General features: G+C 44.1%; 1 protein-coding gene across 4 annotated transcripts in view; it reads right to left on the minus strand.

Annotated features, from left to right (window-relative positions):
- wizb (WIZ zinc finger b) overlaps window positions 1–15,227 on the minus strand; it is a 119,740-nt gene that overhangs the window by 47,303 nt on the left and 57,210 nt on the right. For all 4 annotated transcript variants that reach the window (XM_054738612.2, XM_054738611.2, XM_054738610.2 and 1 more), the window contains exon 9: window positions 11,752–11,877. In XM_054738612.2, the coding sequence (XP_054594587.2) occupies window positions 11,752–11,877 (126 nt within the window). The remainder of the gene's footprint in view (window positions 1–11,751; window positions 11,878–15,227) is intronic.

Here is a 15,227-nt window from a genome sequence, read left to right on the forward strand (position 1 = left end):
ACCCTATTCACTCTGGTCCCGGTACTGCTGCACATGGGGTACAACCATTACCGGTTCCCAGAGTTCGACCCTTTCTGCTGGGGTGCTGATGAGCAGGCTCCCCTGTTGAGGAGTTTCTTAATGTATTTGAGGTTTTTAACATTATCAATCAATCAATCAATCAATCAAAGCTTTATGGTACGGAGCACTAGTCCAACCCATACACAGGGTCGTACCTTGAACTTAGTCCTTTCTTTTGGGTTCCCATTTTCAAAATTGGATGTTATTGAAACTATTTCTTTCTGATCATTGTGCACTTCTATTTAAATGTGACCTTCCGGTTCAATGATCCTCTATTGCAGCAATTTTAAACAAACAGAAATAATTTGATTTGCATTTGCCATGTCATACAATTGGCTAATGTTATACTCTATGCCTATCAAGAGTCCTTTATTGTCCAGTTGAATGATTTTATGTCCATTGAATTTGTAAGACTCGGCCCAGTTTTCCACCAGAGGCTCTAGGTCCAAGTTAGAACAATGAAACACTGATGCTGTTACGTCAGCTAGGCGTGAATGTAGAACAGCAGAAAGGAAATGGAAGAAAGACTCCAAGTTTCACTGGACTGGTTCAGAGAAGCTGAGATGCTATAATGAGGCTGTTAAAAAAGAAAAACAAATTCTCAAATATTATCTCTTCAGCAGCAAGTGATCAGCGTGCTCTCTTTAGGTCTTTGAGCCCTGTCCTTGATCCTGTCTGTAGAACAAACAGCATGGAGCCATCAGTGGGAAACTGTGAGAAGTTCCTATCCTATTTTCTGGAAAAAGCTGAAGCTGTGAGGTCGGCCTCCTCTCAGAACTCACCTGATGCTCCTTTTTGCCACTATGCATTTTTAAGCTCTTTTACAAAGGTAACACCACCTGAGCTGGAGAGAATTGTTTCAGGTACCAGCTAAACCTGCTGGCTGTCCACGTGATGTTATGCCAGCCTGGTTTTTTTAAGAAGGCGTTTTCCAAGGTTTATTATGGTGGCATTTGAATGCATTGAGTTGAGCTCTATTCCTTGTTGCCTGAATTCAATGTACCTCTCCTTAGCACTCTTTCCCTCCAAGGTGCAAGTCCTTGTGGCGACAAGAAGAATGACTTAGTCATTTCTGGCTGAGATTGACAACAAAGTTGCTCATGCCTTGCTGATCTGTACTGAAATCAATCCATCCATCCATCCATCCTCTGAACCCGCTTGTCCATGTGGGATGGGGGGGAGGGAGGGTTAGGGTTAACAAGCAATCAGGCGGGGTACACCCTGGACAGAGAGCCAGTCCCTCGCAGGGCAACACAGAGACACACAGGACAAACAATCATGCACACACACACACACACACACACACACACACACACACCTAAGGACAATTTAGACAGACCAATTAACCTAACAGTCAAGTTTTTGGACTGTGGGAGGAAGCCAGAGAACCCGGAGAGAACCCACGCATGCACAGGGAGAACATGCTAACTTCATGCAGAAAGATCCCAGGCTGGGAATCGAACCCAGGACCTTCTTGCTGCAAGGCAACAGCTCTAACCACTGCGCAGCCCCTGTACTGCAATTCAATTTGTTTTTTTTATAAAGCGCCAAATCATGACAAGAGTCGTCTCAAGGACCTTCACACAGTCAACATTCCACTACAGGCCAGTTCATTAAGCCAATCAGTAAAAAGCTTCCTTTATAAGGAATAGGGCTGAACGATCTATCGTTTTTGGACCGAAATTGCAATTTCAAACAGCACGATCACGTGACCGTGAAAGCTGCGGTTTTAGCAGTTCTGACTGATCCAGGATCAGTTGTGTAACTGGGGGGTGGGGTGTACCGTCCAGAGCCGAGCCTATCTCCACAGTTGCCAGAGCTGCATATTCAGGTTATTTTCCCTGTTTTGTTCCCACACACACCGCTGCTAGAGCCGATAATAGCACCGTAGGTGAGCCCGGGACAGAGAGAGAGAGCGTAGTTGAGTAAGGAAGAGAGAGAGACTCCTCCCACATCTGCAGGTTCAGGCTGATTTCTAAAGCTTGGTTTATGTTTCGTCAGCGCCAGCAAGGCCGGATTAACCATACAGGCAACTGGGCAATTGCCCAGGGCCCACGGCAGCAAGGGCACGAGCAAAATACTGTATCTGTAATCTCTCGCTTCATGTAGGGTGACCGTACGTCCTGTTTTCCCCGGACATGTCCACTTTTCACTCTCTGTCCGGACTGGGGGTTCTTGTATTGATGAAAATGTCCGGCTTTTCATCCAGGAGCAGGGATCGAATTATGGGGGAGCTGAACATCCTACACATCCAGTAGGGGAGCCGGAAAAACGTTTTCTACCTGTATGACATCATTTATGGACTCTTCTGAGCAGAGAACACAGAGAGCGGCACAGCGCTGCGTTGTGGCGCAGCGCTCCAGGCAGCTGCTTCCAGCGCACGGTCCATTCTCAAAACTATAATTAACACACGATGGTTCATGTCCGCACATGTTCTCTACTTTCTGTCTTATTTGTGCCTGAAGCGCTCTGCTACTGCGGAGCTCGTCACCTGTGCTGCGGTGATTTCACCTCACTGACGCAGCATCGAAACGCGCTCTCCACTTTGCGGTCAGGAGATCTTTGATCTGCTCAGAAGTAACTGATGAGGTGAAAAAGTAAGAATCCAGGCAGCAGATTTTCTGGAGAGTTTAGAGGAGATGCAGGAAGATGAGAGACAGACAGGACAGGAAATAGTTCAATAAAAACAAGAAAACAAAGTAAAAAGTACGTAGATTTTTCTCCACTACACGTTTTTACCTATAAAACACTAAGTTATACACATGTCATATTTATACATCTGATACAGTTCAGATCACCTTCAACACTCAGTCACACACCCAGGGCCGTTTCAAGACATTTTGGGGGCCAAGCAAAATGAGCCGAGCCCCCCCCCCCCCCCCCCCCCCCCCCACTAAGCAAGCATTTAGCGACAGTGGAGAGGAAACCTCCCTTTTAACAGGAGGAAACCTCCAGAGGATCCTGGCTCAGTATAAGCAGCCATCCTCCACGACTCAGAACTTAGCCCCCTTAACTGTGCTCCCCAGAAGCCTCTGTGTAATCCATACCCTCTCCAGGAGTGTTAGTTATACGGTGTTTGTAAAAGCCCCTCAGACATTACTGACATGTTCTAATATTATCAGATGAAAAACTAAATTATCAGACATGCTGTCTCATCTGCTGCTTTTCTAAACTTGCTAAAAGTAACAAAACCATCTGAAAGCCACTATTTGTGGATTCTCTGGAAGTTTCCATGGAGTGTGTGACAACTTATTTTATCATTGATCCTATCGTCTAATCTCACAGCTGAAACAAGCATCCTTAATAATCTGTGCACAGGAATCTTACCGATGCTGTAGTAAAACAAAAGGTATAATAATTTATTATTAATAAAACCTTGTTGCAGCACTAAAGCAGAAAAATGAGAATTTGCAGTAAATATGCAAAATATTTACATATGAATTGTTTTAGAGCCCTTTTATTGGCAGAATCTGATATTAATGTAGTTCTTACAAAAAATGGGTCCCAACATGGTTTGTGTGGCGTAGGGCTGGGGGTAAACGATTATTTTTAAAACGATTATTCTGACGATTATTTTATCGAATAGTCGACTATTCTAATGACTATTTAGAAAATTAATCTAATGATTATTTTTCTATTGCACAATTAACAAAAACCAGAAAATCTCAAATAAATTCCTCAAAAAAATTGATAAATTCTTACTGTAAGAGAATAAACACTACAGGCCTTCCATTTTGTATAACACTGCGTTTATTGTGTTGGTTGGTTATGTTCTGGTGACGTGTAGAACTTGGGAGTGCAGGCTGCTGCCTGAGAGGTGGTAGAAGGTGGAGTGTCTCCATGCTGCTTTGTTTTGGTCACTTATGTGCGTGAGGCGAGTGGTCTTACGGGTTAAACCAAACTCAGGTGATATTTTACACTAAACCGAAAACCCACAACACTCTAAATGTAATAAAAGGGAGATCTACACCACAAAAAAGATGAACTCTAAACCAAAACGTAACAGCTTATCCCAACGCAAGAAGCTGTTAGCGAAGATGCTAACAGTAGCTTTACCAACATTAAGTTCAAGTTACCAAGTTTAAATAAACCAAAAACACCCAGCAGCAAACAGACCAGCATGGAGGAGAGACTGCTACCACCAAAACAGCTCTCCTACTGTCTGAAAGAAGCTCCTTAATGAAGGGAGAAACGCTCCCGGTGATTTTCTACATCTGCGGTAGAGACGAAGCAGCACATCTGACCCCGGAAGTTGTTGTCCGTTGCCGGGAGACGAAGGGGCAAAACAGGAAAATAATCTAGTAGTGGACGGACGTTGTTCCGGGTCTTCGGTATTTGGCGGAGATGTTAGTGAAGGCGGAGAAGAGGGCGAACTAGAGGAAAAACAGGCAGATTCCTCCTCTATTTACAAACTCCTGGGGATGCAACAAGTGGGCGCGGTGCGTCGACTTCCGGATCTGACGTCGACAAATTTTTAGAATCGAGCCGTCGACGTCATCGAGGCTTCGCTACAGCCCTAGTGTGGCGTTGCCATAGTGTGACGTCATAGGCACAGATCCCCTGTCCTCTTGTTTGGAAATGGAAATATGATCACCCTACATTAAACAAACTGTTCACCCGGGCTTTTGCGCTGCACAGAGACGCTTCGCTGCCTACGACTGAACGTCAGTTGGGAGTCAGTCTCATGCAGACTGACCAATGAAGAGAGGGCCTCAAGTTAAGACTCTCTCCTCATTGGTCAGTCCACACGAGATGGGTCAAAGGTTACCCTGAGCAGGTTAAGTCAGGCATTCAAGTATTGAGTATATTTACTGCGTATTACAGTAAAATATTCTGTATGTGACCATATTATGGTGATGATGGGGCCCTTGAATATGGTTGCCCAGGGTACAACAAAGTGTTAATGTGGCCCTGAGCGCCAGTGCGGAGTCGCACGCTTTAGTTGACTTGAAAGCTCGACTTCTCTTTTAAAAATGGTTCGAGTGTTTCTGACGGCACACGTTAGCTCAAACAAGCTAAGGTGTCAGAATGTGTGCGTCTCTCTCACGGAGCTGACGTTAGTGAGGGAAAACTATCAGACGGCTTCGAAAAACGTGCAGCCAGCCTGCCTTGGTAATGCAGGAAGACTGTGTTTTTGTTATTTAATACATTTAAAAGCTATTTCTGCCTACAGATTTTGGAGTAGAACATGTTTTTGTAAAGCTCCTCTCTAGATAAAAATCACAAGCACAAGTTGCTTCACAAACACATAAAAAAAGATAATAATGGGAGAATATATTAATAGCTTTAACTGTGTTTATCATTTGATTAAATAGTAAATATTAATGTGAATGATTAGTTGTACTAGATTAGAATCAAGACCATCTTTTCACTTCATCTACAGGATGGCTTGGCAGGCTAGTGTTGGACCTTTATGTTTATGTTTATTCATTTTGCAGACGCTTTTATCCAAAGCGACGTACAAGTAGGGCAGGGCAATATGGCCAAAAATATTTATCACGATATATATATGAAAATTTGCGATAACGATATAACTGATGCGAGACAAAGTACTTTACAAATTAACAACTTTATTAGTGCAAAGAACCCACCAATATATTTTCATTTAAGCAGCAATTTTTATGTGCATCAAAACTACATTAAAATGTTTGTGCAAATGGGCTGAATATCCTCCAGAGCATAACCATTGGTAATATCTCATAACTTAAAGTGTTGCTTTGCAACATAAAACTCAAACTCTTGAGTAAAAAAAAAAAATACATAAAAAAAACAACATGGATAAAGTGCCCTTTTCAAGTTTTAAGATTTTTTGTCAGAAACACCAACATGTTCACAGATGTGGGCTTAAGGAAGGATCGTAGACAAGTTACAACGTTTCCACCTGTACTGAACAACCTTTCAGATGCAGAGCTAGTTGCTGGAATGCAGAGGTTCTTCCTAGCTAATCTGCTGATGTTGGGAAAATTTACCGTGTGAACCTTCCACCACAAAAGAGGATCACACTCACCGTCTGCTGGTGGACTGTTCACATAACTGCTCAGTTCAGATAGCAACCTTTCTGCAGTTACATCTGTCTTGCCACCAACAGGTCCCTTCAAAAAGCTCCCGAGACTTTTTTTAGGCTTTTTAGCGGCTCCCTGGCTTGTTTGGTCTCCAGCAGATGTGGGAAGTGTTTCTGAAACACCTGTGGCTGTGCTACCCTGGTGTGACACAAGATGCTCTAGTTCACTCATGACCTGAACTTTGATGGCTTCGCTCTCACTCTCACTGAAATATTCTGTGCGAAAACGTGGATCAAGTAGAGAAGCCATGTTAATAAGCCTCTCTGTGACGCTGTCTTTGTAGCTTCTGTTCATGTAGTCGAGTATTGCTGTTTTGATGTCTTTGGTCAGCGGTGTGTCACTCTCTTTTACTTTTAACAGGTCATTGTTAAACATCTGAAGAACAGGCTTAACACATGAAATGGTCACATACTCTTCAGCAGAAAAAGCATCTGTAAACTCTAGAAGTGGACTCAATGCAGCGCTGATGGAGTCAAGCACCTGAATGTCTTGCCATGTCAACATGAGGTGCCTTGTGGTTTTATCAGCAGCTTAAACCTGTGTTATAGCCTTTTCTTGTTCCAGCAGTCGCTGGATCATTCTCTGCTTTGAGCCCCAACGAGTGCAACATTCAGTTATGAGTTTGTGTTCTGGTAGGCCCAGTTCTTTTTGGCAGCCTGCAGAGCACGCTGGCGCTTCCAGCTGTGACCAAAGGCACCAACAATCTTCTTTCCCACTCCAACTGCTCGATCAATCCTTTGGTCCTTCACACTTCTTTCTAAAAAAGACAAATTTGTAGGAAAACGGTTAATTGCTCAACACCAATATTAATGCAGTGTGGAATGTGTGACATTTAAGTTTTATGTATAACACACACACACACACACACACACACACACACACACACACACACACACACACACACACACACACACACACACACACACACACACACACACACACACACACACACACACACACACACACCTTAAAAGGTCTTACAGCATAAATGCACACATCCAGCCTTCCTGTTCATGTTTAAAGACATCTAAAGATTAATAATTATAAACATTGCTATCATTTAAACTAATGCAAGAAATGCTTAATCTGACATTCTAAGCAAGTTACCTATGGCAGTGCGCAGGCGATGTCCGAAGCATGAAAGTCTGGTCCGGTTGTTGAGTGCGACAGCCTTCACAACGTTGGCCCCGCTGTCTGTCGCCACACACACCTGTTTTTCCTCCTGAAGATTCCACGAGCTGAGGAACTCTTTTAGGCCTTTGGCTATATTTTCCCCGGTATGGTCCTCGGGGAAAAAACTTGTTTCAAGGCACTTGTTTTTTAGCTTCCAGTCTTTGTCCACGTAGTGTATTGTGAGGCTCATGTAGGGGTCTGATGTTCGGCTTGACCACAGGTCCGTGGTGGACGCAAAAACTCCACAGACGATAATGCGTTTGCCACCTCAGTACGAACCTCTTCATATAAAGCAGGCAAAGCGACTTTAGAGAAGTATTTCTTGGTGGGCAGCTTGTAGCGTGAATCAAACGTTTTAAGCATCTTTGTGAAACCTTCCTTTTCCACTCTCTGGATGGGCATCATATCCCTGGCTAAACCATGCGTTACTGCGTTAGTTAGTTCTTCCCAGCGTTTGCTACTTTTGTCATACGGGGTGCAGCTATTTATAGCCGTGCCGATTGTTTGTTGGGCCAGCTTCTTTGGTCTTACCGCCGCACTTGTTGAAGGGGACGCATCTTCGCGTGCTTTAACAGCTTTGTTGTACTCCAAAAAGTGCTTCTGCTTCAAATGATGAAATAAGTTTGTGGTGTTTCCTCCCCTTGCCACAACGGCCCGCTTGCATGTTCTACAAAAAATTGTGCTTTGTTGGGTATCTGACGGGCGGAAACCGAACCAGTTCCACACCACTGAAGTAGCACCTTTTTTAAAAACAAATTCCGTTTCATTCAACGAGCCGCTGTCGCCCTTCTCCTCCGTCGTCGCCATGCTTTTTCCGCCATGTGCGTATGAGCGTATGAAAACAAAGGCACTGCGCAAGCGCGTTTTACCCATTCTATCCTATCGCGATATTTCATTTTCTTATCATTGCCCAGCATTGTACCGGTATTACCGTGAAAGGTATGATATGGCTCAGCCCTACGTACAAGTTTTTTTTTTTTTTTTTTATAACCTGTAGGGCATGTTGTGATGTGAGGGGGAAACTGGAGTACCCGGAGGAAACCCACGCATGCATGGGGAGAACACGCAACTCCACACAGAAAGGCGAGTTTTGAACCTGCGACCTTCGTGCTGCGAGGCAACAGTGCTAACCACTGCGCCACCATGCAGCCTTTGATTGCAGAAAATCGTGAATTGAACCAAAATCGCAATTTCGGCTAGAAAAATTGTAATTCCATCTTTTCCTAAAATCGTTCAGACCTAATAAGGAACCCAGCAGGTCGCATCGAGTCACTGACTAGTGTCAGAGTCTTTACAGCAATCCTCATACTAAGCAAGCATGCAGCGACAGTGGAGAGGAAAACTCCCTTTTAACAGGAAGAAACCTCCAGAGAATCCTGGCTCAGTATAAGCAGCCATCCTCCACGACTCACTGGGGATGGAGAAGACAGAGCGCACACACACACACACACACACACACACACACACACACACACACACACACACACACACAAACACAAACACAAACACACACACACACACACACACACACACACACACACACATCTTCACCTCCCGACTCTCTCTGCATGCTCTAACAGCCTCGACGTGATACCCGGGATTTGATCGCTCATCAAAAGTATTCTTGTAAAGCAGGTGATGAGCACAGTCGCCTCCTGAGCCCCGTTTGCTTACATTTTGGTGTTGTTATTTCGGCTCTCAACACGTCACACTGTCGCAGGCGGCTTCGTCATGCCTGCCTCCAAAAGGTTCCTGAGCGCTGTGCGAACGCAATCTGAAAAGGTTCCTACGGGAAGGATGGTTCTAGGAACTAAAATCTAGGATGGTTCTAGGAACTAAAATCTAGGATGGTTCTAGGAACTAAAATCTAGGATGGTTCTAGGAACTAAAATCTAGGTTGGTTCTAGGAACTAAAATCTAGGATGGTTCTAGGAACTAAAATCTAGGATGGTTCTAGGAATTAAAATCTAGGATGGTTCTAGGAACTAAAATCTAGGTTGGTTCTAGGAACTAAAATCTAGGATGGTTCTAGGAACTAAAATCTAGGATGGTTCTAGGAACTAAAATCTAGGATGGTTCTAGGAACTAAAATCTAGGTTGGTTCTAGGAACTAAAATCTAGGATGGTTCTAGGAACTAAAATCTAGGATGGTTCTAGGAACTAAAATCTAGGTTGGTTCTAGGAACTAAAATCTAGGATGGTTCTAGGAACTAAAATCTAGGATGGTTCTAGGAACTAAAATCTAGGATGGTTCTAGGAACTAAAATCTAGGATGGTTCTAGGAACTAAAATCTAGGATGGTTCTAGGAACTAAAATCTTGGTTGGTTCTAGGAACTAAAATCTAGGATGGTTCTAGGAACTAAAATCTAGGATGGTTCTAGGAACTAAAATCTAGGATGGTTCTAGGAACTAAAATCTAGGTTGGTTCTAGGAACTAAAATCTAGGATGGTTCTAGGAACTAAAATCTAGGTTGGTTCTAGGAACTAAAATCTAGGATGTTCTAGGAACTAAAATCTAGGTTGGTTCTAGGAACTAAAATCTAGGATGGTTCTAGGAACTAAAATCTAGGATGGTTCTAGGAACTAAAATCTAGGATGGTTCTAGGAACTAAAATCTAGGTTGGTTCTAGGAACTAAAATCTAGGATGGTTCTAGGAACTAAAATCTAGGACGGTTCTAGGAACTAAAATCTAGGATGGTTCTAGGAACTGAATTCCTAGAGCTATGCAGTCAGAAAGCACCTATTGCGACATGACTCACTGAACTGAGCCACAATATCAGCCACCGAGAGACACCTGTTTTCAACAACGCCACAACTGTAACACAGAGAGGACCCTAAAAATTCAGTGGAAGATAATTCAGCACTAAGAGTTTAAAACCCTATGTCTCGTACCTGTGCACCCTACAGGTGTACAGGGGACTGATACATCAAATAAAATGGGACAGTGGTCGGAGAACACTGGATCAGACACCACCAAGTGTGATACAGACAGACGGTGAGTCAGAACAAGATCAAGCATATGTCCACCTACATGAGTCGGGCCTGAAACAACCTGCTGAAGGTTAAAAGTGTACAAAATATTCACAATTTCTCCAACCAAACTTAATTTTAACAAATGTCCCTCATGAATTCTCATCTTTAGGCGTTTTCTGCAGTGACTTGAGTGACCATCGTGTTGTTGCCACTTGCATGAGCACTAAAATGCCTAAATCCAAATCACGCATCATTTACGTAAGAAATTTCAAACAATTCAGTGAACAAGCTTTTCATTCATCCCTAGCACCCTGAAAGTTTGACATTCGTTTAGTTATCCATTTATTTTGACTGTTTGTGGGGATTTTTAACACATTAATAATATCTAAAAACCATACAATAGGTCAAAATATGATATTTTAAAAACAAAAATGCAGCAAGCCCCGCCGTCTCAAAAATGGTTTGATCCTGCTCAACTTCCCAGACTCGGCTCGGAGCCTCCTGATTGGCTCCTATGCTGCCATTAGGGTGAACAAGGCTCCTGCTTTCTGTGGGACAGTCCTGAGCCTACATGACTTTTCTCAGGTCCTGCTAATCGAGACACCGTCAGGCATTTGGACAGTCTCCCATTTCGTCTTTGAGTCTTGTAAAAATTGCTTGTGAGGCGAAAAAAGCTGCTGTCAATCGAGCTAGGAGGCGGGACTTTGACACAGGTGCGGAGCACACGCCGCTCACGAACCTCCAAACCAAAAGGAAATGACAGAGTGATCCTGGACCAATAGGAGATGAGTTGCTGTTACAATGAAGACTGAAGGGTTAAAGCTGCTCAGGTTCCTCAGTAATCAGACCGGCTGCTGCTACAGAAGCCCAGTAACAAGGTTCTAACCCAGACAAGGTGGTTGTGTTGTTTCATAGCCAAACCCTTTTGAACAGTTGAAATTATTTAATTAAAGCCTTGATCATTTATTCTGAGTCGTCTGAGGAAAAAAGTCAGAACATTAAGCTTAAATCTAACTTGGACCAACCTGGGGTTTGTGAACCACCAAGGAGGTCCCCAACAAATGTGTGGGGATTCAGCACATACAAGCACCTTGAGGTTTTTATCTTGAGGCGCTATACACAAGACTGTTTCTTCTTCTTCTACAACATGTTTGTGCTGAGATGGTGAGGTTACCACACAGCCAAGAGATCCTCCAGGACCGAAGATTGGGAACCACTGACCCAGACTCTCTAACCCGGACAAGGTCCTGCTACAGTGTTAGCAGAACCTGGTAAACATAAAGATTATGATGTTTAAAACTGTAATTTGATTAGTGAAAACAGTGTTTTTGTTTTCTTTCATAATTGTGGGAATGAAATTCTGTTCAAATGTAGAAAATGTTGAAATGATTCTTGCCTGACTGGTCAGATCTCTGGGTGCTCAGCACCCCCAAACCTTCTGATGCTAGAATTAACCGTTAGGGACCCAAAAACATCCTCACCCTTAGTGTTGGCATCCTCTTGAGGAGGGAGGCCATCCGTTTCTTCAAAGCTGGAGCTCAGACCATCTTGAGCTGACAGGTGCACCTCCTCCTCATCTTCTTCCTCAGCTGCTTCCTCGTCATCACCTAAACATATCAGATATCCATTTAAATGTTGGAATATCAAGTTAATTACTCATCAGAATTACTGATAACCTTAAAAAGGGGCATTTGAAACATGAAGGCTTTGCAGCTGAAAATGAGCTCTGAGTAATATCTGTCTTTGCAGCAGAAGCCCATAATTAGGTGTTCAAACAGGACAAAAATCAAACCGAATCAAAAGGGCATCCTGTCACAGGGCCATAAAAGCTCCACAACCACAAACATGGCAGCCTTGGTTCTCCGCAGTCAGGAGCTCCCGGGACAAAAGGGCCATTTTCTGCGACAAACCGGTAAATCAAAGGAGACAGACAACGCTTTTTGTCTGGTGGGCGGCTCTGCGTCTGTCAGTTTATTCCCAGACTGGTGGCACCTCGGAGCGCAGCTGCACCCCTACACCAGCAGCATCAGGGCCGGAACATGTCGAATAAATAAACCAATTCAAAAATCACAGTTTGCGTTTGTTCAGGGGCGAGCCCGATACTCGCAGACACTCCAATCTGGTTCCGATTCGTTTAAGTTCTGGAACATCATCACTTTCACTAGTCACGGAGGTGCCTCCCTGAATCTGTCGGCTGGTTGTTTTAAAGGATAAATGCGAGCTTGCACTTGAAAGCACAGCGTGTCCTCCATCAAACATCAAAGCTAAGTAAAATGGCGAGGATTGGGCACCCGCAGGTAATTACACACGTCCCGCAGCGCTACAACGCTGGCCGTGTGTTATAAACACCCCGCGGTGATAACTAGCAGCGTTTATGCGGCGGAGCGGTAACAATGACCCGCTTCAGGAGCTTTCACACATGCGTGTCGTGGGCTACCTGCGTGGCTCAGCGCGACGTGGGGTCTCTTCTCCATGGTCTCACGCGACAAACTGTTCGTGGTAATGGCTGCTGTGACACAAGATGCGGCGCGAGACGTGCAGCGTGACGCCCCCGTCTCTGATATCTGAGGGCACGCGCGGGTGCGCAGGATTGACTGTGCGCAGTACTCACCGGACCGCAGTGCATCGGACTCCCGGCGGCTCGAGCCAGACAGCTTATCTGCTATTGTTTGGGTCTGCGGGGAGGTGGAAGCAGCCATTTTGCCTCCATAAGCACCGCGGAGCTAAGACGTGACCAATCGAGTGGAGGCAGAGGTGGAGATGAAGGCAGCGAGTGCCACATCAACCAAGATCCAGGGACACACACACACACACACACACACACACACACACACACACACACACACACCCATCAAACAGTACCCATAACTCGGGTCAAGCTGCCTCTTTATCTCAATGGACAAAAGCAAACACGACCTTAGAGGCTTAGGCACATGTAACACTGTAAACACTTCCAGTCACCAAATAACTGCCCTAAAATCCCACAACAGACAAACATTCATGTATAATTAATGACTAAATGTGCCATTGAAAGATTTTTTTAGGACTGTGAACCGTTCTCTGAACCACTATTTAGCATATGAACTCTCTTAGACTGAGCCCCGCCCACCTGGTCAGGACTATTGGGAATATTAAATTAGCCTTGCGGTGGTGCTCTCTCTCTCTCTCTCTCTCTCTCTCTCTGTCTCTCTCTCTCTCTCTCTCTCTCTCTCTCTCTCTCTCTCTCTCTCTCTCTCTCTCTCTCTCTCTCTCTCTCTCTCTCTCTCTCTCTCTCTCTCTCTCTCTCTCACACACACACATATATTGTATTTTTTTTTAATTGCGTGCTGCTCATTGGTTAGAGCTGTTGCCCTGCAGCAAGAAGGTCCTGGGTTCGATTCCCAGCCTGGGATCTTTCTGCATGAAGTTAGCATGTTCTCCCTGTGCATGCGTGGGTTCTCTCCGGGTACTCCGGCTTCCTCCCACAGTCCAAAAACATGACTGTTAGGTTGATTGATCTGTCTAAATTGTCCTTAGGTGTGTGTGTGTGTGTGTGCATGATTGTTTGTCCTGTGTGTCTCTGTGTAGCCCTGCGATGGACTGGCTCTCTGTCCAGGGTGTACCCCGCCTGATTGCCCATTGACCGGCACCGGCCCCTCCACGACCCTACGTCGACAAAGCGGGTTCAGACAATGGATGGATGGATATTTTTATTGCTACAACTAGGGCTGCTCAATTAATCAAATTTTAATCACGATTACGATCTGAGTTTTGAACGATTATAAAAAACAAAACAAGCCGATTATTTGCCCCTCCCGCTTGCGCTGCCCTGAGTTGCAAATGAAGAGCTCCTCCCACAGTGTTGCCAACTTGGCGACTTTGACGCTATTTCTAACAGCTTTTCAGACCCCCTTCTTGACTTTTTAAATCTTAAAAGTACCTAGCGAACACCTCAGAAACATCTCTGGTAACCCTTAGCTACTTTCTGGATAACTGTCGTCGATGTTTCCTGCAGGTTAGCTAAACACTCCGCCTGCGCTCCGGACCGTTCTTCAGGACATTAGGAAAGGGAATGATGTAGTGATGTGTCGGTCGCTAAAGACAGCTCTCGGAGCCGGCTCCCTGTTGGAGTAACCAGAGTGAGTGACACACACACCGTACCTACGGACTCCTGAGCCGCTAAAAACAGCTAAATGTGCGCGTGCGGCATGCTAAACACACGTGCAGCTTGCCCCGATTGCTGAGACCGGGTTGGGGGGTGGGGGGGTGCAGCTGTGGTTGGGACAATTATTACATTAACTGATGGACGACCTGTAAATAAATAGTTTACAAATAAGGTAGAAATAAGTTCCTCATGCTGATAAATAATAACTAATCTCTCTGAGGACACGGTGCTAGTGCACGCTCCTACAGCACCTTGACATGACTCAATAAATGTTATGCAACATTTTGTGAACATCAATTTATTTGCGTTTATTTGTTATAAATGCCACTGTATAATTCTTGCTGTCAGTATTTGCCAGATATTGGTATTTGGGTCTGTACTGGTTAGACTTAAATGAGTTAAACCAAGGTTTATAGTCCTTGGGTCATAGACTATGAGCTATAAGTATATTGGTCTTTTTATCCTGGGAATCAGGAGTTATTTTAGTGATCATCTTGTTTCTTATTTTTGTCCTGATTGTGCCCTGAGCAGTTTTATGACTGAATAAAAACAAATAAAATCAACATAAATTGAAAAATCGTCCTAAATAATCGTGATCTCAATTTCAGTCACGATAATCGTGATTATTATTTTTGCCATAATCGAGCAGCCCTAGCTACAACACTCTGTTAAAGTAGGAGGGTTGTAATGAGGTTTAGACAGTCACTACTCAGAATAATAAACCAATAGAATCAGAAATGTATTAGCTTTTAACTTACAATTATTAGGAATATTATGAAACACTGTAAGCATCTGTACATAACTTTTAAATAC

The sequence above is a fragment of the Nothobranchius furzeri genome, chromosome 12, assembly GCF_043380555.1.
Source record: "Nothobranchius furzeri strain GRZ-AD chromosome 12, NfurGRZ-RIMD1, whole genome shotgun sequence".
NCBI classification, from domain to species: domain Eukaryota; kingdom Metazoa; phylum Chordata; class Actinopteri; order Cyprinodontiformes; family Nothobranchiidae; genus Nothobranchius; species Nothobranchius furzeri.